Source organism: Mycotypha africana, assembly GCF_025528875.1.
Source record: "Mycotypha africana strain NRRL 2978 chromosome Unknown BDF20scaffold_3, whole genome shotgun sequence".
Taxonomy (NCBI): domain Eukaryota; kingdom Fungi; phylum Mucoromycota; class Mucoromycetes; order Mucorales; family Mycotyphaceae; genus Mycotypha; species Mycotypha africana.
The window spans coordinates 2,153,134-2,174,894 of NW_026515727.1; the positions used below are offsets into that span (position 1 = coordinate 2,153,134).

Sequence of the window (21,761 nt, forward strand, 5' to 3'; positions counted from 1 at the left end):
AATTACGCGGACAAAGACGACTACGCATTGTTACTCTCGCCGTTGTCGTAAGATGGCGAACTATTCGCTAGGGTAATGGGGGAGGATGAAGATGTGTCTGCACTTGGAGTCTGATTCATGACTTCATCGAGGCTGACATGGCGAGATAATTCTGTTATGACAGTTTCATCAACGGGTATAATAGACTTGCGTCTAAACTGTCGAAATTGTCCTATATTGGGCTCAAAGTTTTGCTAAGGTTGCACAATTTTTTTATGTTAGTATTCATACATGGAACTCATGTTAATAACTCTGAGTTATGAGTTTCCTACCATATCCGTGTCTAAAATATCATGTTGTTCTTCTAAATGTACTGTGTGTTCATCAGTGGACGCTGGTACACCGTTGTGTGGAATCCCTTCAGTTTCCTCTTTGATGCTATTACTCTCAGATTCATTAAGAATTTTATCGGCAGTTTCAACTGTGCCATCGTTTTGAAATGCAGCAGAACAAGGATCAGATGAAAGGCTTTTAGTGGCATAATACATGTTATTGTTGCCATCATTAAGCGCTGTGATAGTGAGTGAAGTTGTGCCTGAAACTTTACGCTGTAAAATTTTCCAATTCTCTTCGCGCTCTCTTTGTCGCTTTCGTTCACTAAAAAAAAAAAAAATAGATAACACTTCTAAGTAGAGATGTTCGAACTCATATTGCAAGAAAGACAGTCTTACTTTTGCTTCTGGTGTTTATACTGATTCACACATTGGTCGAATAACTGTGGATTCAAATTCATACATAGTTTTAGTGCGTTAAAAATCAGTCCTAGAATAGTCCTATGCGTTAAAAGTGCAAATGATTCGAAGCTTGAGCTTTTCCTGTCCTTCGACAAATCCATACAATTGGAAAACAATAAAATCTTTTACCTATTCCAATGCGTTTTGGATGTTTGATAAAGTATGGGGAAAATGATGGGCATAAGGACGTTCATATTCTGTGATAGTAAGGTAATGAAGTATTCGTTGTTCCAAAAATAAAGAGCTCTCTCGGCTACTTGGAAATGTTCACTTGAGACACACTGACCAAGTCTGACGAACAAGGGAACCATACATTGTTGAAATGCAACGGGATCTATAACGTCCAGTACTTCCTCTAATTCATTCAAAAACATCACCTCTTTCGGACTGTTGACTTTAGGCCAATATTTTAACAAGCCGCCAATCACTTCTTGCGATAACGTGTGATCTTTATCCAAAAACTGCACAATACAATAGGCTAATTGTGGATGATAAAGAGCCAAGTATTTGACTTTGTGCAGTGGTATAAGTACTTTGCTAAAGAATATTTTGTGCTCTTCCTTTAAAGGCAAAGCAAATCCATTAATAATGCTTCCGAGGACCTCTAATAATTCTGCAATGCCGTTGTGCCGTTCAGTTTCGTAAATGAATTGGAAGAATATGTTGTTGATGGAACGGCGGATGTAGGCACGCAAGTTGACAAATTTACCATAGATTCGATGTAAGGTTGTTTTTAGAAAATCTCTCTCTCTAGGATCCTCACTGTCGAATAGCTCTAATAACTTTTTGATTCACGACGCTGAGATTAGTATCACCAACAACTACTAAAGAAAGAATACCCACTTTACCTGAAAAATAAATGTCTGATCGACATACTTTTTGGCATAACCAATGTTAAAATCAGGTGATTCTAAAAATCTTAAAAAAAATTCGTATACAATTTGCAAATGCGGCCATGCTGGTTCTAGGACTGGTTCATCCTCCTCTGGATCAAAGGCATCGCCTGATGGGTTTACTTGTGGTGGAATAGTACGGAACAAATTGAGTGCAACCTGAATGTGCAATGTGTTATGATTGATTAATAATTGCCCCCTTCCTCACTATCAAAATTTTTCATGATAATACCATTTTCAAAACTTCCGGGTATAAACTTTCTGATATGATGACACCTCTATTGCTTGCTACATAATTTGATAGCTCTTGCAAAGTTTGCCTTTTAAGTTCTTTCTCCTCCAATTCAGCCAAAGGTTCTGAAAAATCACAGATAACTTTGCACTGTTGTAACTTTCTTATAAATAAGTCTATTCTTAAATGTGGTGGAACCTCTAATAAAACAAGTAGCAATCAATCACCATGACCTCAAGGTTCCTTTTGAACGTCCTTTTAACACCGTAGTGCATACCATGAAATGCTGGAGTTCTTTCTATATGGATTCGTTCCACCATATGATGAAATCTTGATGATGAATTCTGCCTTCTGGGTGACTTTATTATAGGAATCTGATCTTTGGGAGCATTTTTTAAGCGATTGATAGGACCAGCCTTCGGTACGTCAGTATGCCTTTGATGAGTCGGTGAACGTAACTATCAAAATGGATAAGGATTAATATAAGCAAATTTTTGGCCAAGTTCTTGAATGTCAATTACTTCTTGAGAAGAATAGTGTTGCTGTTGTGAAGATTGCTCATTTGTTACTCTTGATGTCGCTGTTGCTGCTGACGTCGTAATCGGCGGCACAAAAACGATCGGTCTTTGTAGAAGTCTTGCTGCAAGCTCTGCATTGGAAGCATTTGTTGTCGAAGATTGAGGGGAAGTTCTGTTCAAGTTTCCATTATGCTAATGAAATTGTTACAGTAAAAAGTTAAAGAAGAGCTATGATTGTTTGGTGTACAACAACAAACAGCAAAGTGTATGTTTGTGCATACATTATTTGCCCAATCACTCATTGAATCTTCTTCTTCGTTGCCAGTAGAGGAAAATTAAAGAAAGACTTTGTACTATTTACAGTATTGGGTAATATGAAATTGAGTAAATGCTAGCTTTGTTGAGGATAAAAGAGCAAATTTGAATGCTTCATGGGTGCTCCAAAAAAAGTAGACACAACAGATTTTTGCCTCTAGTAACAACTGTTCGAAAATTTTAAACTCCTACAGTTACTCGCTTTGTACAGTCATGAATTACAACCCATTGCAATTATTGATTGTCTTCTACCCTTTGGTGTAATGAAATGGTTATGATCCGCAGTTCACAATCCATGGTACATCTAAAAGAAGAGCACGATTTAAATCGAGAAAAAATAACTTATACACTGGCTCTTGAGATTCTATAATCATTTGCCATAAGAAGGCATAATTAGCCTTGCTTTTCTTTAGGTTTAGGATGCTTTCAAATCTTTTCGGCTGCACTACTTCGTATAGGCTTAAAATTTGATTTTAATTAATATCACTAAAGCTACCGTAAATATCTTATCAGCCCTAGGCTTAAGTTTTAACCTGCATTAATCTGATTAAATCTGTGAGCAATACTCCACTCAACCAGTAATATTGCAGATAAAGGATCGGTTTTATGGTTAATCGGGGGGTCTTCAGCAATTCTTAAGCTTAAAAGGCTCTGGTAAACTGCATAATAAGTAGTGCATTTTAGCAATAGTCACACTTGTGTTGGGATGGTCGATCCCAACTTAACAACCTTTAAAGTGTCAAGAATACATTCCGTTACGCAAGCCTCATTTTGTGGATGGGGCAGTGTTTCCTGCATCCTAAAGTATGCCTATTTTTTAAAGTGGCAGCAGAGATTCCGTTATGTAAACAGTAATGATTTGATATAACTGACATAAGCCAACTAATACTCAAAGCAATAGCATAGGAGGGGATAAAACAAAGCGATGAATAACCTGTAGATTTGAATAAAGAGCAAAACCCAAATATTGCCTTTTCCCTTTCTGTTACTTCTGTAAATGTGCGTTAACCACTTTGTATGGATTGGAAAGGTGAGACAAGAAAGGTGGCAGTGCACACATTATGCTTCAAAAATTCAGGTCTCCTATTATGCGTAAAGCATACCTTGAAAAATCGCTGAGATGACGCATTTCCTTTAGTCCACCTTTCCGCATTGACTGCTTACTGCAATGCATGTATACAATCTACATAATCTAGGATAATGCATCTGTTAAAAGGCTTGTTTACCAAGTAAGGCAATACAGCACTTTAAATTTTGTCAGTGCTCGATTGGACATGTTTTTTAAGAGAAAAGTTTGTGTTGCCTCGTTGGATATACAGATTAAAGCTTTCCTTTTCTTTTTTTTTTTTTTTTCTTTTTTTAGTTACCCCAGCTTTCTCTTCTCTTATATATTGCATTATTAAAGAGGCTATACGCACTCTTCTTTCAGACAGTTTTCAATAGTTTTATGATACCTCCTTCAGCTGTAACAACTATAGCTTTACAAGGAGCAGCTGTAGGTGTATCATGTCAATTAGCCATGAGTAGTCTATGCAGAAAACGAGAAAAGAATATTCAAATCAAAATTGGAAAGTTTTTTCTTGGTTTTTGCATGGCGATAAAATCAGGGCTATTTTTAACATTTTATGCAAGGTAAAAAAAAAAAGAAATGAAGTTACTGTTCTGCAAGCAGACAACGATATTCACAGTGCAAATTTGGAATGTCTATGTAAAGTCAATGGAAAGCATGTCTTATCACAGGCCGCTTCGCTGATTTGTTTTATCATTTGGCCATGACAGCAGGCAATCATGTCTTGGTTACTCGAGTTCAATCAATTATACCCTTCGCTTGGAAAAGCCGTGCACTTATATTTCACTCTACTCTGACCGTGTTGCGATTTTTGATTGGTATAGTGGACGTTGCAACCGTTCATCTCAGTTATTTTGAAGATGGATCCTGTGAATATTATGACGCGGAATTCGTAAGCACAGCAATATATTGTGATGGATGTTAACTGTAGATACATACTCACTCTCTCTTGCAATTTATATGTACATATCATCAGTGGGGTCCTGTCTATACACTGTACGATACCGTCGTTGACTTTTATGTTACACTGATGATCTCAATTGTCCTGATTAGTCACATTCGGTCCATCATATCTACCAGAATGAAGGTCAATACCCTTCTTTACACGTCTGTTATTTACAATAATGTCTTACGAACACTTTGTATTACAATCGTTAATTTGATGTCAACATTGTTAATTATAATGGTACCTGGACAGCATTTGTACATACATTGTTGGCAATGTATGTTAGTGAATATTTTATCAAAGATAACAAGTTCGACTTACAGTTTAAATGGTCTCTTTTATGCTTATAGGAGAACAAAATGATAAAAATTATGCTGTTATGGCCGATTATCAATATCCTTATCGTCTGCCTTGTGGGTTACGATTCCGATGTCACAAAAGCAATACAAAAAATAAGACAGAGACATTGGCAAACTCTATCAGCAACAGCAACAAGTGTCACTTTGGATTTGAATGAGTTTCCGATGAATGAAGCAGGATTATCACATCTACAGCAACAACCACAAGAACAAGAACAAGAACAACAACAACAACAACAGGAGCAGCAAGGACAGCCTTATCAGCACTTCCGAAAACCTTCACTGACCAGACGACACTCGGACTCTGCACTGGCGGAAAACTTGTTAAGCGACAAGTTTGACAGAAATAACAGTGAGCATCTTTCGATCACAAGCCATTGGAAATCAGTGGTCCCCTTGACGGCTACAAATGCTGCTTCTCAACATCTTCAGCAACAATTTTCTCCATTATCAGATTACGATAACAATTTACTGCATAACCTACATATACTGCTTTCCAACACATCATCTTTGCAAGGATCTACGTCAAATAATACTATTGACAGCTATGTCAAAGGTCAGTCTGTTTAATCAGAAAGCATTCAAATACCAATCAATAGCCTCGCTCTTATAACCTACTACTACTACTACTATTACTACTAATCTAATTTTGTAATGATATTCTTTATCGCTGATGATATTGTACCTTTATACCCCCAACTAAAAAATTTTGTTCTACTTGATTTGCTTCTTGCAAAGACCCTTTGTAATTCATTCAGCTTTATATTGATTGTCTTTCAGAACTTTAGTTTACGCAATATCTTTACAAATATCCTATCTTCCAAACAAAGTGAAACAATTGGCACTTGTTTTTAGCTTTAAATTTCATATGCTTTACATTTGAGACCATGCTATTGTGACAAAACGGCAGTTTTAACGACAAGGAGTCGAAACGATGATATTGCTGGCATGTACTCTTTAAACCCGTAACAGCGTATCAATTCGTTTTGTAAAAGACAAGAACATTTAGTAAACGAATACAATAACAAAAAGAAGGCTGAACATAGTCTTTTTATTGAACACAAAATTGAAGAGCCAAGTGGTGTTTTCTTCGAAGCCATATTTTCTCGAGTGATGGAGTTGTATAATATACAAATCTGAACAACCTTCAAAAGTATGCATACTTTAAAGTCGCTTAACAGCCCAAAAAAAGAAGAGTTAATAAACGGAGTTTTACCCAACACCCAAAATAAGATCAAAGAAAAAAGGGGGTTTGAGCGACCTTTCAATCTCGACAGTTTCCGTGCGTCTTCAAGCCTGTAGTTTTCACTTTGTGTTGCATATACCATTAATGTGCCCAAAATACATCCAACTTTGAAATAGTGGGAACAAAGAAAAAGATAGCAATGAATAATAAAGCAAAAGCCCGCTATAACAGTCGGCTGTCGGACGAAAGTGATGTCGTACCCTTACGACAAGATGTCGATGGTATCGACGAGATTCCTCAGCAGCAACAGCCTTCTAATGCTTCACTCATCGATCATGCCATAAAAGAGGAGGCGGCAATTCAACACAAACAAAGTATGGTGAAGACTTCAGCTGTAAATTTATTTTGGGTTCTTATGTGGTAAGCTAACAAATGTCGCATTATCTATATCCGCTCTATTTTGAAACATTATTAAATATTTATCGTTATAGGTACACTGTAAGCAAGCCTTGAAACCGACAACAACATAATGAACAAACAAGTTTACTTATTCTGAATTATTCCTTGTTTTTCTTTATTTGAAATAGTTTGCGACCGTGCTATCAATTTATAACAAATGGATGTTTTCAGAAAACCATTATAATTTCCATTATCCATTGTTTGTCACAACTTTTCATATGATTGTTCAATTTGTATGCTCCGGATCTACATTATTAGTAGTTCCAAAGTTGAGGCCCAAGAAGCGGCCGAGCAGCAAAGACTATATGTAAGGGTTCAAGATGGACTGGGCTTTTATAAACTGGTTATGTGAATTGAAGACTCACATCCAGTACACCCATTAGGTATAAAGTGTTTCCATGCGCCTTGGCTACGGCTTTAGATATTGGTTTATCCAACTTGTCATTAAAGACCATTACACTATCATTCTATAGTAAGTTAAAATTCATGTAGTAGTATAGGTGTGGTAAGTGTATTGATCATGTAAACTATTCATCAATAGCCATGTGTAAATCATCCACTCTTGCTTTTGTTTTAATCTTTGCGTTTTTGTTCAAGTTGGAAAAGCCGACCTGGAAGCTGGTGACTATTATTGTTATTATTACAGTGGGCGTTGTATTGATGGTAGCCAACGAGACCGAATTTGACGTTGTAGGGTAACGTATTATTCCTCTCTGGGTTGGCAGGTTAGCAACTGTTGTATATTGATTAATTTATTATTTTCCCTGGCTCATCTAGGTTCATGCAGGTCATGTCAGCTGCTGTTTGTGGTGGCCTCCGTTGGTCACTCACAGAAGTGTTACTACGTAGAGAAAGTATGGGCCTAACCAACCCGTTTGCTTCCATTTTTTTCTTGGCTCCTGCTCAAGGTATCATTTTGTTTGTTATTTCTGGTCTTGTGGAAGGATATATCACAATTTTCAATAGTGCTTTCTTCATTTCTTTTGCTGAAGGGTTGAATACTGTAAGTACACGTATGATATAAGGAAAAGAAAAGTTCGCTCGTTATCTCGGCAAAATAACTCCGTTTTATATAATTTGAAATAGATTGCTATCATTCTTGCGGGCGGTTCACTTGCATTTTGCATGATCGTCTCTGAATTTTTCTTAATCAAACGCACTTCCGTCGTCACTCTCAGTGTTTGTGGTATTTTCAAAGAAGTAGCGACTATTTTCATCTCTATGCTTGTCTTTGGTGACGTTCTCACTATTGTCAATACAATCGGTTTATGTATTACTTTATTTGGTATTGGTTTGTACAATTGGTTTAAATTCAACATCGTATCAGCAAGAACGCGTAAGGAAGCGGCCGAGCTGGAAAATGAAAGGATACTTGCCATAGCGGAAGATAATGAGCGGAATAGAGAGGATGACGCTATGAGTGACGACATTGAGGACGATGGATTCAATATCGGAAGACGAAGTGGAGGCAGCTTTGATTCAGATGGATTTAGACGAACAGCTTTTTACAGTACAGTTGCTGAGAGTACACCGTTCTTATTAGTGGATGGTGGACTTACATCAGCCTTCAATAGAAGCAGCCACGATGAGGATGGGGATGAAGACGACTCGCTCCATAGTAACAACGACGAGGAAACGGGAAATCATCGTCGACATCATACTGATAATAATAATAATAATCGTTTTTCTAATGAACGTTACGAACTTCACTGATACCCTTCTCAATAAACCTTTTCATCCAGTTTTCTGACAATTTAGGCTAGAAACATTTCTTTCTTTCTTATTATTCGCTCAGATTTCTAGACAATTGGTAGCTTTGTAGCAACCTCGATTCTCTTACACACCCAAAGTGTACCTATTTGCTGTTGAATTCATGGCTTTCATCAATGAATAGCCGGCAACAGCTGATGTTTTCCAAATACCCGCTTTACTTGAGGAACGAAAACCGGATTTTCAATCAAATTTGGTGAAGGACAATGATAGCTTCTTATAGATATCGTAATGAAAACCAACTGTAAAATGTTCACATTTGACACATTTTATGCTTTACGATAAATAGCCAAAATTTCTTCGATAACCCTTATCCAGACAACAATAGTTTCTATGAATTCTTCAATGTATTGAAGCGAGTCTGAGGTGTGACTGTATTTCATCTAAAGCCTCAATTTTGAAAATTCCTAATGCTGTGTCAGGTCCTTTTTTAATATTATTCCGAGTTTAACTCGTACATTTACAGAAAAATTATAAATATCACGCTATGGTCGCTAAGAAACAGCAGTCTAGGAAACAAGCCAACAAAAAATCAAGCGCTAAGTCACATACGCATGAAGATAAACCAAAAGAACGAGCACCAGTGATAGATTCTGATGATTCTTCAGAGGCCTCATCAGTAGAAGATGTTGATGAGGATATAAATATGGTTGACGATGTTGAAGATGAGGAGAATATGAGCGAAACACAAGAGCAAAACAGCGGCGATTCGAGTGAAGAAGATGACGAAGATGTAAATAGTTTGAATGAGTCTGATCTAGACGACGAAGCTGATGATTTGGAGTCTGATGAAGACGATGAAGTAGAAGAAATGGATGTAGATGGTAAATATTGCATTTTTACAAGAAAGTTTTTTGGGTACTACATCTGTAAGGATGAAAAGGATATATGTAATGTTAAATATGATGTTTTCTTGATATTTTAAATGGACAGGTTTAGCAAAAAAACGAACAAATAAATATGATACAGAGGCATTTTCCAGTGCTATGACAAAGATTCTATCGCATAAGCTCAGTGGATCTGATAAAAAGGTAAGAAATTTGAACAGCAATCAGTATCGTCTCCATTACGATTTGTCATTAAACTATTGTATGTTTTAAATTTAGCAACCAATTTTGGCGAGATCAAAAGGCGTAGAACGTAAAATTGAAGATGAAAAATTAGACTATAAAGCGCGTAAGATACTAGCTGCTCAGAAAAAGGCAGCAAAAGAGAAAGGACGTGTGATTCCAGACTTTACAACATTTGATTACGAAAAGAAATTAAGGAAGGTAGCGACCAGAGGTGTAGTGAAGCTATTCAATGCTATTAGAACACAACAAAAAATGACAGAAGTAGCAGTGAATAATGCAGCTTCGACGAAAAAGACTTTAAATGCCATTGAAAGGGCTAAAGATGTGTCCACTATGTCAAAATCTAGCTTTTTAGATCTCTTGAAGTCTGGCAAAAAATAATCTCATCATGTATCCCTTTTTGTTTGTAATTCTACACTTTATATATTCTGCTCACGACATTTTACCCATTCTATTTCTCTACCAACTGTCTCTTTTCGCTTTGCTTAATGTGTATATTCTTTCTAAACTCGATCTTCCGGTTTCTATAATCGCATTACTCTAATCAAACAGTTATTATAAAACGCCATTGCTAGTAAAAGCAATGTTCAACTTTTTTTTTTTTCCCTGGTTTATTATGATTCAGGTTTTGGTATTCTTAAATGGCTGCTACAAATTTAATACACTATAACTATCGCCTTGAGGGTGGTTGTGATGAGGCTGTTTGCTGAGCATAACTTTCCGCTTTGATTGGGTCAACTATACCAGTACCATGTTTGCCTAAACCTTCACCTTTCTTCCACCCCATTTTCTGTAGCATTTGTGCACCTTTGTTCGAATCGGAAATAGGTACGTGCATAGAAGCCTGTTGGATAGCCTCACTACTCGCAATTGAACGTTGAGCGTTGCTAGAAGAGAAAGGAGTTGCTAATTTTATATTTTCAACAGTAAAGCACTTACATTTCTCGCGGTGCCACAGGTTGTTTATAACCTCCAGGTCGTGATGAAGGTATCACTGGTTTATCTGGTTGCCCATAAGTTTGTCGTCTTTCGGCTGCCCTATTACGGTACTGTCATGAAGGAAGCTATGTCGTTTAATTGAACGATAGCTTTTGTCGTTAAGTGCAATTCTTTTCAGTTACCTGCATCGAAGGCTCCTTCTCTTCTGAATCGGACTTTAAGAATTGCAACTTCAACTTGGCTTTGTTCACAGCTACAGGATCATTCAAATTGGTCTATTGTTTTTGTCAAAGAGAAGAAAAGGGTTCCAGATGCAAAAGAGGAAAAAGAAAAAAAGAGAAAGAGCTTTCGCTGGTTATCATTCATAAGTTCTATGCTGATTTTCATACTTATAATATTTCACAAAAAAAAGAGCCCCCACTGTTAGAAAACTCTCATATTCTTTCTTCCCAATCACCTTAGTGAAAGAAAAGGAAGTAAAGAATGTAGATGCATAATAATATTGATGTTGCATAGTAATTTGTGTGTTTGAATCCGTACTTTGTGTAGTTCTGATAATTCTTGATGTCTCTCCAAATCAGCTTGAGACTTGAACTTTCTTTGACAAAGTAAGCAAGCCATGGCTGATAAATCCGCATAATTTTTAATAGCCTGCTCCTCGATCTCCCTCTCATGCTTCAATTCTTCCTTTTTTCTATTCCAACGTTCAAGATGACTATGAATCTGTAAAATAATGACAAAAGTTGATGAGTTGTTTCGAAGAGAAGTATAAAAAAAAACCCCAAAAAACACCCGATCAGTGAACACACCTTTTTCGTAGTCAATGGTGCAATACTGCCAGGAAGAGCAGTTTCTTTGTCAGAGCGCTTACGCTTACGATTGTCTGTTGTTGCAGAGGCATTTTGAGCGGCTGAAGGCTCAACCGTATCGGAAGCTGAGTTGGTTGAAGTAGCTATTGTTGTACTTGTAGTTTTTGTGCTTGTTTCGCTCGTTGTTTCCGTTACAAGCGAAGAAGTAACTTTCTGTTCTTCAACGAATTCTTTCGTACTGCTCTGTTTCTTGTCTATTTCTGCGCTTTTGAAGCCATCGTCCTTTCTTTCTGTACCTTCTCCTGAATTCTCTTGTTCTATTTTTGAATGAATGACAAATTTAAAAGCAGGCTTATGTGGTTGTGGATTAAACATTTTGCTGTTTGTTGAAAAGAATTTGAGAGAAAAATAGATGCTCCAAGAGTAGACAGAAGCGATTGACAAAAAAAAAAAAAAATAGATGATCTGACTTTGATTTAAAAAAAGACCACTGTTACAGTAACATAGGATGCCAAACGTGTATCCAAACTACTGTCCTTATTTTTGGCTCAAGTAAATAGCACCTACAGAGAAATGCCTATCGCATATATCTGAAATAGCTCATTTTAATTGTAGAAGCAGAATAGTTTTGGTTTTATTATAGATGAAATACCTATTGATCGCTTTTTTGAACAATAAGATTGTATACTCTTTGCTTATTTACAGAAATCTAACGATCAAGATCCATGACTGCTATGGAAGTAACTATTAACGTACTCCAAAAGTTTCAACACTGAATCTTTATTACTCGACAGTGAAGGCTTCTATAGGAAAACATAAAATGATCTGACCTTTTTTCCTTGTTTGTGACCCTCTCTGTCTTTTTTACTTACAGAAATCAGGAACAATTTTTCTAAGTTCTATAATACTTTCGACTGCATTAATGTATCGGCGAAGTTAAGTCTCTTGCTTGGCAATGAATCATAATCACAAAAAGTAAGGATCATCGTTGGCCAGTAAGGTTCTTCTAGAAAAAAAATAGAAAAAAGGACGAATACCATCCCAAATAGTAAACTACCTAACTGAAACTGTTAGGCCAAAACTGTGCACAGACGCCTTAAGCCTAACTATAGGCGAGTTTTCCATGTGTTGGATCACATAAATTGGAACAACGTTAAGGTTTCTAAAAATACAATGCAAATTTTTGGATTTCCGCAAAACGCTGTGCAGTAAATGGAATTTAGGCTTATGAACAATGTCTTGGTGATAGATGATTAAAATTGCTTATTTTTTTATTTTTTTTCAATTCTTTAAAAATTCTGAAACCCTCTCTTCCTTTTCCCATTTTCTGATACATTACAACAACCTCAGTTTCCAACAATGCTAAACGACACTCAAAAAGGATACGACATCGAAGATTATCCAGTGGTCGTTGGTATTGATTTTGGTAAATGCGATAACCGCGTGGTGTAACTGTATCATACCTGATCTGCTAAACTGATGAAATTTTCATCCACATTGATAATAGGAACTACATTCTCGGGCTGTTGTTATGCTTTTGCTCAAAATGAAGAAGTGATTGATATTGTGAAATGGTACTAAACAAATTTTAAAGAGGGTTGCATGTACATAACACTGACATTCAAAGGATTACACAGGCCAAAACAGAATAATAATATATATCCAAAGGTAAATGAAGAAGGAAATCGAAGCAACTGTGACAGTTATAATTAGCTTACTTTTAATAAACTAACGCCAATTATAGACGCCTTCATTATCATTGTATCGGAAGGGATCAACGCAGATATTAGATTGGGGACATGGTGCGCGGCGAACAGCCATGAAGCCTAATAGTGCCGACCTTTTACTCTTATCGAAATTTAAGCTTTACCTCGACGAACATTTACGAAATGAAGTTCTTCCAAATAACCTCAACATCATTGATGTGATTGCAGATTACCTTCGTTCGTTTCATCAACATGTGTGCGCAGAATTATTAAAAGGATTTGCAGGCAACTATGATCAAAGCAAATTTAGATATGTGAGTTAACTTTGATATTGACATTGTCTCGAGCTACTGCTCTAGATTCATGTGCATTTTTTTTGGGGGGGGAGGTTTGGAAGAGCACCATCCATCTAATTGCGCAAACGTAACTTTTCACTAGTGCCTAACAGTGCCTGCAATCTGGACTGACCGTGCCAAATCAGCAATGCGTGAAGCAGCCATTCGCGCGGGACTCGTTACGCGTCATGATCCACCTGAAAGACTAGCCCTAATTTCAGAACCTGAAGCTGCCGCTTTGTATTGTGAAAAGAAATCAGATCAGTTTAATTTATCACACGGACAACGATTTATGATTTGTGATGCAGGTGGTGGAACAGTGGATTTGATTGTATTTGAAATAGAAGAAAAAATACCAGGAAGGTTCGTGTGACCGCTAGTAACATTGACTTGCTTGGTTGAGGAAAGAAGAAAAGAGGTGTTCATGAGGATAACGTGCTGGATAGATGTATACAAATACTTAGCAGCTCTAAATATTCATTAATTTAATAGACGGTCATTGAAAGAAGTAACGAATGGACAGGGTGCTACCTGTGGGTCAGGGTTTTTGGATTCAAGAATGCGTGATTACATAACGCGTAAATTCGTACATTTGGGGCCCATTAATGAATCAGCTATGGAACATATAATGGAAAATTTTGTTAATATTATCAAAGTAAGTTAGCCGCACAGGAAAAAATAGATATCAGCAATTGATAAAGTCCTGATAAATCTAACGTTGTATTTCTCTGAAAACTGTTTCCAAAATCACTGTAGCCTGAATTTGATGGTATAGAGGACCATTACTTAGACTTACCAGCATCTATGGGCTTAGCTGATTTCACGGACAAAACAATAGGTTTGGAGAATGGTTGTTTGTTATTACCAGTGCAAGAAATGATCAATGAAGTATTTGAGCCTGTTGTTGCTCAAGTGCTCAGTCTAATCGATATACAACTACGCCAGTCTCCTAACTTGGAAGCTATTTTCTTAGTTGGTGGATTTGGTCAATCTAATTATTTATTCAAACGTGTGGAGGACATTTTTGCTGATCGAGTGGGTATGATAGGTGTCCCTCCGCGGGGTGAACTGGCTGTTGTACGAGGCGCCGTATACTTTGGCCTGAACCCTCAAACCGTTACTGAACGTGTATCTCGTCGTACATATGGTGTAGAAACGCGTATGTTATTCCAAGACGGTATTGACCCGCCAGAATTTGCAGCTATTGGTGTGGATGGTAGGACGTATTGCCGACAACGATTTAGTGTCTATGTACATAAAGGACAAAGTGTAAAAGTAGATGAGTGTATATCAAAGACATTTGTTATCAGTTACCCTAATGACACTGACTCCGACCTATACGCCTATGATGGGGATGGTCCTGTGCCCCGTTTAACAACAGACCCTGCAATCCAAAAAGTAGGTCACTTCCCCATCCGCATGCCAACATTGGAAGGCGTAAAGTCTGGTGACAAGGTGACACTGACGATCAGAATGTATTTCGGACTTACAGAAATTAAAATAGAATGCGTGATACAAGATCAAGTGTTTGTGTTTACGTCGGCTTTTGATGCATCCGACGCCATTGTACGACCTCCAGTAACACCATCCGTCAATAATAATAGTATATACAACATACAAGACACTTACAATATACAAACGCCACAATCTACAACATCAATGTATCCACCAATTACAGTTTCCACAAATGCCTGTGCTACCCATACAAGGTCCTCCAGTGTAAATCAAGGGTATCATCCTTTACCTCATAATACTACTCAAGGCACTAATATGGCAATGTACAACTACTCTGAAGCTAATACTCCCAATAACAATACTATGTCGTTCGTCAACCGCAATTCGTTATATACGAAGCCTTCTATTTATAGTTCGCCTGGAATTAGTCAAGAACTATATAATCAATCACAGCAACCTCAACAACAAGCTTATCCTACAACACCCACAGGTTATTATAATAATGCCAATTCTGCGAATTATCCTTCGATGTACCCACCTAAGACTAATTATCGCTAATGATCAATCGAAAACTAATAAATTGAACTCTTATACAGCAATGTTACCATAGAATATTTCAAGGGTAGTAGCAGTAGACGGTAAAGTGCCGAAAAGCATGTTAATACAAATGATTCCATTCCCACCCATTTAATTTAGTAGAATAGAGTTTTATTTATCTTCCAATTTATTAGTTACAACCTCCCACATTGGGTAGGAAAAGACAATAAGGGTTTTCGTTCAATCACCTGTCATCATAATAACTTTGAGCTTCAATAATTTCCGACTTCTAAACACTATCTCTATTTCATTTAATGTACAAAATGACTGGCCGAGAAAACCCTGACAATATAAAACAGGAAAGATCAATATAGGTTATATAATGCATAAGTCTATGGAGAACATTTACCTTTAGATTCACTTTGGGGAACCCCCAAGTCGTGATGCTCTCTGAATCCCACTGTATTTATCAGATAATCTGTATATTCTTCAGGTCGAAAATGTAATTCATCCTCCACTTTGGTTGATGGCTGAAGAAGAAAGATACATGTTAGTTTCTATTGAGGGCTTTATTTTGTCTTTTGCAATCATGGCTACTTTACATCAATAAGTTTTGCCTTCTTCTGATAGGTCTCAAATTCCTGTGGCTCTAAAACCAATGTACCTCCTGGCTTCAAAGTATCGTGTATTTTTTGGAAGAAAGCTTTCAAACCCTCATCGCCACGATGCAAATGAATCCATTTTGTAATACTTAGCCTGTTCAAAACAAGCGATCAGTGGAATGAAAGAGTACTACATAGCCTCTTTTGTGATTACACTTACGCTAAGACAGTATCGTACGTTTCTTTCTCTACATCTGCTGTTGTCCAGTCCATTGTCTCGAATGTTACATTGTAAGGAAAACCTTTCGGCTTTGGGCAATTTGGAGGCAACGTCATAGGTAGCATGCCGAACATATTGGTCATAGATTGTGGAAAGTAGTGAAAGCGTAAACTTAGATCGAAGGGCATTGTTGTGGTATTTATATCGTTTGTTTCATGAGGATTTTGAAGCGAATATGCCACACGGGCATTTTTGTTTGCTTTACTTATCAACCCCTCATCAATATCTACACCGTGTATGGAGATAATATCGTACATTTTCGCTATAGTTTAGCATGACACAAAGTCAATTATTACTGTTAGACTAAGATAGGAGCACTAATTTTCTTAATGATAGTATTTGTTTTACCTATGGCTATCGTCAAGTTTCCAGAGTTGCAACCTATATCCAATATGCGTTTATGCTTAAATACGCTAGCATCAACGAGATCAATGCGCGGATCAATAACAGCATTGCCTTGTTTACGTCGTTGACTATTTTTGAAACATGTTCGTGAATGTTGTCTCAATTGAAGGTAACTTCGTTTTCCTTCTTGCTATTAAACATTCATACGTGTAATAAGCTGGGTAGTTACCGTAAGGAAAGCTACCAAACGTATTCTTTTTATCTTCTTTGCGTTCATTTGTTTTCATCTTGGCATTGCTGTTTCTACCGCCATTATATCTCATATTACTGCCAAATCTTGGTGGTCGTCTTATTATTTTGGCTCTTTGGCCACGGGTTGAGAAAGATCGCGTCGATTGATCTGTTCCGTCATTCATTTTGGTATGTATTATATTCTTTTCCTCCCTTTATTCGTGAAAAATCACAGAGAAAGGAATTTGAAAAAATCAAAATTCATGCTTGGATATTCCATGCTTCAGTAGAGGGGTTCTTTTTTTATTATTTGGGCAGTTGCAAGACTACAATTTAATACTGTCTAATATTTTACTACAGATATTCTTATAGTGCCAAGGGTCCCCCATAATACGCCTAAACCGTATCCCTCTCATTCCTAATAACCAAGGTATTTTTACTATATAAATATCGAATCTAACAGCTTGAGGATCATCTATAGAGTAGTCAAATATGTATCGCTTTGATTTTGCTGCAGACGTCTGTTGTTGTCGTTGTTGTTCAACCAGACAACTTGTCGTTTCCTCTTCGTCAGTGAAATATACAATTGTCATAGTGGGGTCGTTTCTTATTCTATTAGGCTTACTCAATAGCACACATTTAAATCGATCCTTCGTTTCTTTGAACTCAATATAAGCATTGGCTTGTAATACACGAACGATTTCCTTTCGGATTTCAGCAGGTTTTTTATTGGATGTGGTGGATACAGAGAACAACCCCCTGATATATACTGATTTAACAGATAAATCGTCTGCTTGATCCATCGTCATTTGATTGCAGTCGTTATTGTTCGCTTCGGTCCTTTCGTGTTGTTGTATAACAACTGTATCAGCTGAAGTTGAAGCGGTGGGTGGAGTTGCTGAGGACGGAGGCAAGGTGAGATACATGTTTTCTGGATGAAGGGGAGTAACAACTGTAGTAGCGTTGACTGCCGCTCCTGCAGTATGATTTTGCTTGTTTTCCAGTGTGGCAGACCCACAAGTTGACTTTCGCCGAATCTGAGCATCGAATTGAGGGAGATGAGAAAACCGCCGACGGTAGTCTTTCTTCGCGCTCATTGAAGTGGCACGTTTAAGGAGCCTATTCCATTTGCTGTTATGAGTACCATTCAGTTGACCAGTTTTATTTGTGCTGGTAAGAGAAGAAGGCTCTTCTGGTAGGTTGATAGTCACCACAGGCTGAGCGTTGTCCGCGCTGGCGGAAACTTTAATTTGCTCTTCTTGTGCAGAAGCCATATTATGCCTTTGATCGTAAGGATGAATGTTTATGATAGAGGGTGGAGGAGGTGAAGGAAGCATATTGTTTTCTGCTGCTATCACAGCAGTACCAGTATGTGGTTGTTTGCCGCCTTCATTTCCTATGCGACGACTTAGACGACGAAATAAATTAGGTTGTTTGGTTGTTGGTTTAGAGGATGCATTCGATGATGCACTGGATGCTGATGTGGTTGTAGGTGTTATTTCCAGCTTGGGTATACGCAATACAGTTTCTTCTTCTTTTGTGAAATCCAGAGCAGCTCTGCCATTACTGGATAGCTGCGCTGACATTTGCTGTGGAATGACTTGTTCTTCTTGTACTGTAGATTGGTACACATCTCTTTTACCTTCTGCAGTATAAGAAATACCAACAGTTGGTGTATCTGTAGCTGAAGTTGCAGATAACCGATGTGTTTGTTTGTCTTCCTTTTGCATATGTTCTTGTACCAGGTAATAAACAGAGATCAAAGGATGAAATGCTGGCGGTGACGTCTGGGGAGCTGGTGGTATCTGTTGAGATGGGAATCCCAGAACGTAAGGTAATGATTTTCTACGGACTGAATGCAGCACATTAGTCCCGCCAGCTTCCACTCTTTTTGTATCCATTTCTTTTGTACTTTGCTGATATTCCTCTGATGTTATTAGTGCTTCTAATTCCTTTTTTATCGATTCTTCCGTGCCAAAATCAAAACCTTTCATTCCTCTGATAACATTCATATCCACTGGTAGTTGAAGTGGTTTCCGTTTTGGAAGATGATTATCTACAATGCTATCATACCCTCTATTCATCCAAGGATGGTATAAAACCTCTTGCAAAGTGGCTCGATTTTTCGGTTCCGTTACTATCATACGCTGTAACATATTCCTGCAATCTATGAAAGGCATATTTTAATTCTAATTCCAATAGTTCTGAGACTAGAGTCAGCTGCGACGTGCAAATATGATTTACCTGAAGACAGGTGAGCCGGATAGTTTACATGGCCTTTTTTCACTTTAGCATGCATACCGCCCATAGTAGGATCGTCAAAAGGCACTTGCCCACATACAAGAACGTAAATGATAATACCAAAACTCCATATATCCACCTCCGGCCCTGTATAAACACGTCCATCCAGCAATTCAGGTGCCGCAAAGTAAAGTGATCCACAGAAAGTGTTTAGTTGAGACTTGGGAGAAAATACATTAGATAATCCGAAATCAATGATTTTAATAGTGCCTATTGTAGATAAAAGGATATTTTCCACTTTCAAATCTATCAAAAAGTATGTACCATCATATTGTAAGAAAAGTATATTCATCAATATCTACTTCGAATCGTGAAACATTTCTAATTGTTGCATATTTCATATTTTACCTCTGTGCACAATTAGATTGCGATGACAATAGTCTTTCAAAAAAAAAAAAAAAAAAAAAAAAAAAAAAAAAAAATTAAAAAAAAATGTGGAAATGAGTCATGAGAAACAACTGGTTTTAGTAAGTGAGACCCAAAAATAAAAATAAAATATCGAGCTCCAACATATTGTTAAAGGCTTATGAAGGATCGTAGACAAATATATACCTAAAGCACTGGCAATTTGACGAGATATGTCTCTAGCATGCTTTTCCTTGAGTTTTCCATGAGAAATAACATAATCTAACAGTTGGCCGCCATCCACATATTCCATAAACAAGTAATAATAATTATCCACAAGTGACATTTCATATACTTTGGCAATATTGGGATGGTCAAGCAGAAGCATAATACTTGCTTCGCGAATAGTTCGAATCTCTCTACTTTTATCTACATCTTTTGTTTTCTTCGGATCAGCAGAATTGCTATGAAATCTACGTGGTACAATTTTGACAGCGACCTTGATAGGATTTTTTTTTTTTTTTTTTGTAAAAGAATATCACTTGGTCAGTCTTTTCACAAACTCTCTTCGATATAAATGTATATGTAGTGAATGCAATGATATTGATGATTTACTTTTTCTTGGGTATCTATATTCGTCGCTAATTTTACTTTACCCATGGAGCCTTTACCAAGAGTTTTTGACAGGTAATACTTGCCCACAGTTTTATGTGGTTTTGACATAGATGGGTCTGAAGCTCTGCAATTATAATGTTTGATGTGATCCTCTTCCGTGGTGTATTGAACAGGCTTTATTTGGGCAGGTGCAAGCGCCATTATGCAGAGTTGCTGTGATAGAAATATGAAGAATGTATATAGGCGAAGCTAATTATGTGATTTTGTGCCTAAACAGAAGTTGGAGAAAGAAAGCAAAAAAGTTGAGAAAGGCAAGACATTGCCATAAAAATTAGTAATTCAACAGCGGGGTAATTTCTGCATGCCTTGCCTATCTACTTCGGTGGCACTTTTGGTGCGCTCAGACCACATTGCACAACTTCCCCCCAAAAAAAAAACCTTAAATGCGCCCCAGCTTTCGAAAGCTATAACTTGGTATCACTCTCTACATCATCGTTCCATTTATTCAAAACAGGAAATTTAAAAGCTTGATCTTGGAAGTACTGGACTGAGATAGTCCGAGCAGAGAAATGTTCCAGTTGGAATCAGTATAATGTATTATTTACACGCATTATAGGTCTTCTATGAATAGCAGTGATCTGCTTTCAACGTAGCAAAACCTGATGATGTTTGCGTGCAGCTAATGTCGGATGACAGTTATAATAGCTAGAATATTCCATATATTCATTAACAACAAGAGATTCAATGCAATTGAAGATGTTAAATGAGTAGTACTAAAATGATAACATCGGATATAATTCATTTATATATTGCATACTGACTGAGAATAATCGCATTGTAACCGTTCATTCAGATAGCTGAATCACAACTTTTTAATTTTAACAGTAACTGTAGTGGAATACATCAATGACGAAGATTTATATAATAAGGTACTCTTTTCGCTTTGAAATTACCTTTAAATAGCTCGCAAATGTGATGACAATAAGGCAAGGTTGACTCAAAGTGATTTCGAAAAGAGTTATAACGGACGAATATACACAGTTACCTGCGACAACTTCAGAGTCCATTGTAAAATAATCAAATTGTAATTGAGTTGTAAGCTATGAGTATATCCATTCAAATCGTTAATTGCTCTAGATGATCAAATATACCAAGCTAGACAATGAGTCGAACAGGAATTATCCCTCTACTAAATCGATCTTCTGTTTGGTCGATGAAAGTAAAGCTCCTCATTGGCCTCTGTCCACAATACTGACTAAAGCTGCTTTTCTACAGTTCAATTAAGATTAATAACACTCAGTCTTGATAGTTAGTTTCCTTTTGCTTTCCTTCTTCTTTGCAGTTTTTTTTAGGCATTACTTGCTAAACCCTTCGTTTTACTCTGTATAGTAAATTGAAACTTCTCATTGGTGTGTATAAAATTGCTTTTGTATGCATATTGGTGTCCTTAGTTTTGCACAGATAGTTGATTGTGGACAGAAATCGTACTGTTGCATTTGTTAATCCACTTTTCCGAGCTGGTTTCTTTACCTGCTTTATCCGTAATCTTTCTTTTATTCTAATTTTGCATTCTATTGTTACTCATTATTTGTTATTATAGGACAAGCGAATCTTGACTGATACTTCGAATGGTTACGATTTGAGCTGAATTCCGTAAGTATTAATCAA

General features: G+C 37.1%; 8 protein-coding genes across 8 annotated transcripts; 4 read left to right on the top strand and 4 right to left on the bottom strand.

Annotated features, from left to right (window-relative positions):
• Positions 1–20: 20 nt before the first annotated feature.
• BDF20DRAFT_905461 (phosphatase 2A regulatory B subunit-domain-containing protein) lies at positions 21–2,562 on the bottom strand (the record flags this gene model as incomplete). Its single annotated transcript, XM_053083163.1, has 8 exons — positions 21–233; positions 312–636; positions 711–812; positions 903–1,555; positions 1,622–1,825; positions 1,899–2,098; positions 2,176–2,277; positions 2,493–2,562. 8 exons carry the CDS (start codon positions 2,560–2,562, stop codon positions 21–23), a joined length of 1,869 nt encoding a protein of 622 aa, XP_052938498.1.
• A 1,515-nt stretch (positions 2,563–4,077) lies between these two features.
• On the top strand, positions 4,078–5,802 carry BDF20DRAFT_861274 (uncharacterized protein). Its single transcript, XM_053080569.1, has 4 exons — positions 4,078–4,439; positions 4,511–4,692; positions 4,777–4,986; positions 5,097–5,802. Exons 1-4 carry the CDS (start codon positions 4,262–4,264, stop codon positions 5,673–5,675), a joined length of 1,149 nt encoding a protein of 382 aa, XP_052938499.1. The 5' UTR covers positions 4,078–4,261; the 3' UTR covers positions 5,676–5,802.
• A 520-nt stretch (positions 5,803–6,322) lies between these two features.
• Positions 6,323–7,447, top strand: BDF20DRAFT_861276 (uncharacterized protein). The gene is made up of 4 exons (XM_053080570.1): positions 6,323–6,711; positions 6,783–6,789; positions 6,879–7,222; positions 7,292–7,447. Exons 1-3 carry the CDS (start codon positions 6,491–6,493, stop codon positions 7,059–7,061), a joined length of 411 nt encoding a protein of 136 aa, XP_052938500.1. The 5' UTR covers positions 6,323–6,490; the 3' UTR covers positions 7,062–7,222; positions 7,292–7,447.
• Positions 7,294–9,974, top strand: BDF20DRAFT_817077 (Rrp15p-domain-containing protein; the record flags this gene model as incomplete). The annotated part of the gene is made up of 6 exons (XM_053077220.1): positions 7,294–7,445; positions 7,528–7,753; positions 7,837–8,170; positions 9,129–9,344; positions 9,454–9,551; positions 9,627–9,974. 6 exons carry the CDS (start codon positions 7,294–7,296, stop codon positions 9,972–9,974), a joined length of 1,374 nt encoding a protein of 457 aa, XP_052938501.1.
• Positions 9,975–10,164: 190 nt separating this feature from the next.
• Positions 10,165–11,798, bottom strand: BDF20DRAFT_861283 (uncharacterized protein). Its single transcript, XM_053080571.1, has 5 exons — positions 11,342–11,798; positions 11,073–11,255; positions 10,715–10,807; positions 10,533–10,642; positions 10,165–10,453 (listed from the first exon to the last, which is right to left on the bottom strand). The coding sequence occupies exons 1-5, from the start codon at positions 11,714–11,716 to the stop codon at positions 10,264–10,266; spliced, it is 951 nt and encodes a 316-aa protein (XP_052938502.1). The 5' UTR covers positions 11,717–11,798; the 3' UTR covers positions 10,165–10,263.
• A 902-nt stretch (positions 11,799–12,700) lies between these two features.
• On the top strand, positions 12,701–15,395 carry BDF20DRAFT_911773 (uncharacterized protein; the record flags this gene model as incomplete). The annotated part of the gene is made up of 7 exons (XM_053083874.1): positions 12,701–12,767; positions 12,849–12,915; positions 12,979–13,009; positions 13,086–13,361; positions 13,486–13,745; positions 13,875–14,037; positions 14,139–15,395. The coding sequence occupies 7 exons, from the start codon at positions 12,701–12,703 to the stop codon at positions 15,393–15,395; spliced, it is 2,121 nt and encodes a 706-aa protein (XP_052938503.1).
• A 286-nt stretch (positions 15,396–15,681) lies between these two features.
• Positions 15,682–17,087, bottom strand: BDF20DRAFT_972252 (Bicoid-interacting protein 3-domain-containing protein; the record flags this gene model as incomplete). The annotated part of the gene is made up of 6 exons (XM_053085039.1): positions 16,809–17,087; positions 16,605–16,729; positions 16,197–16,518; positions 15,977–16,130; positions 15,784–15,904; positions 15,682–15,716 (listed from the first exon to the last, which is right to left on the bottom strand). Exons 1-6 carry the CDS (start codon positions 17,015–17,017, stop codon positions 15,682–15,684), a joined length of 966 nt encoding a protein of 321 aa, XP_052938504.1. The 5' UTR covers positions 17,018–17,087.
• An 11-nt stretch (positions 17,088–17,098) lies between these two features.
• Positions 17,099–20,400, bottom strand: BDF20DRAFT_861289 (kinase-like domain-containing protein). The gene is made up of 5 exons (XM_053080572.1): positions 20,094–20,400; positions 19,686–19,977; positions 19,482–19,514; positions 19,077–19,379; positions 17,099–18,999 (listed from the first exon to the last, which is right to left on the bottom strand). The coding sequence occupies exons 1-5, from the start codon at positions 20,292–20,294 to the stop codon at positions 17,159–17,161; spliced, it is 2,670 nt and encodes an 889-aa protein (XP_052938505.1). The 5' UTR covers positions 20,295–20,400; the 3' UTR covers positions 17,099–17,158.
• Positions 20,401–21,761: the final 1,361 nt, after the last annotated feature.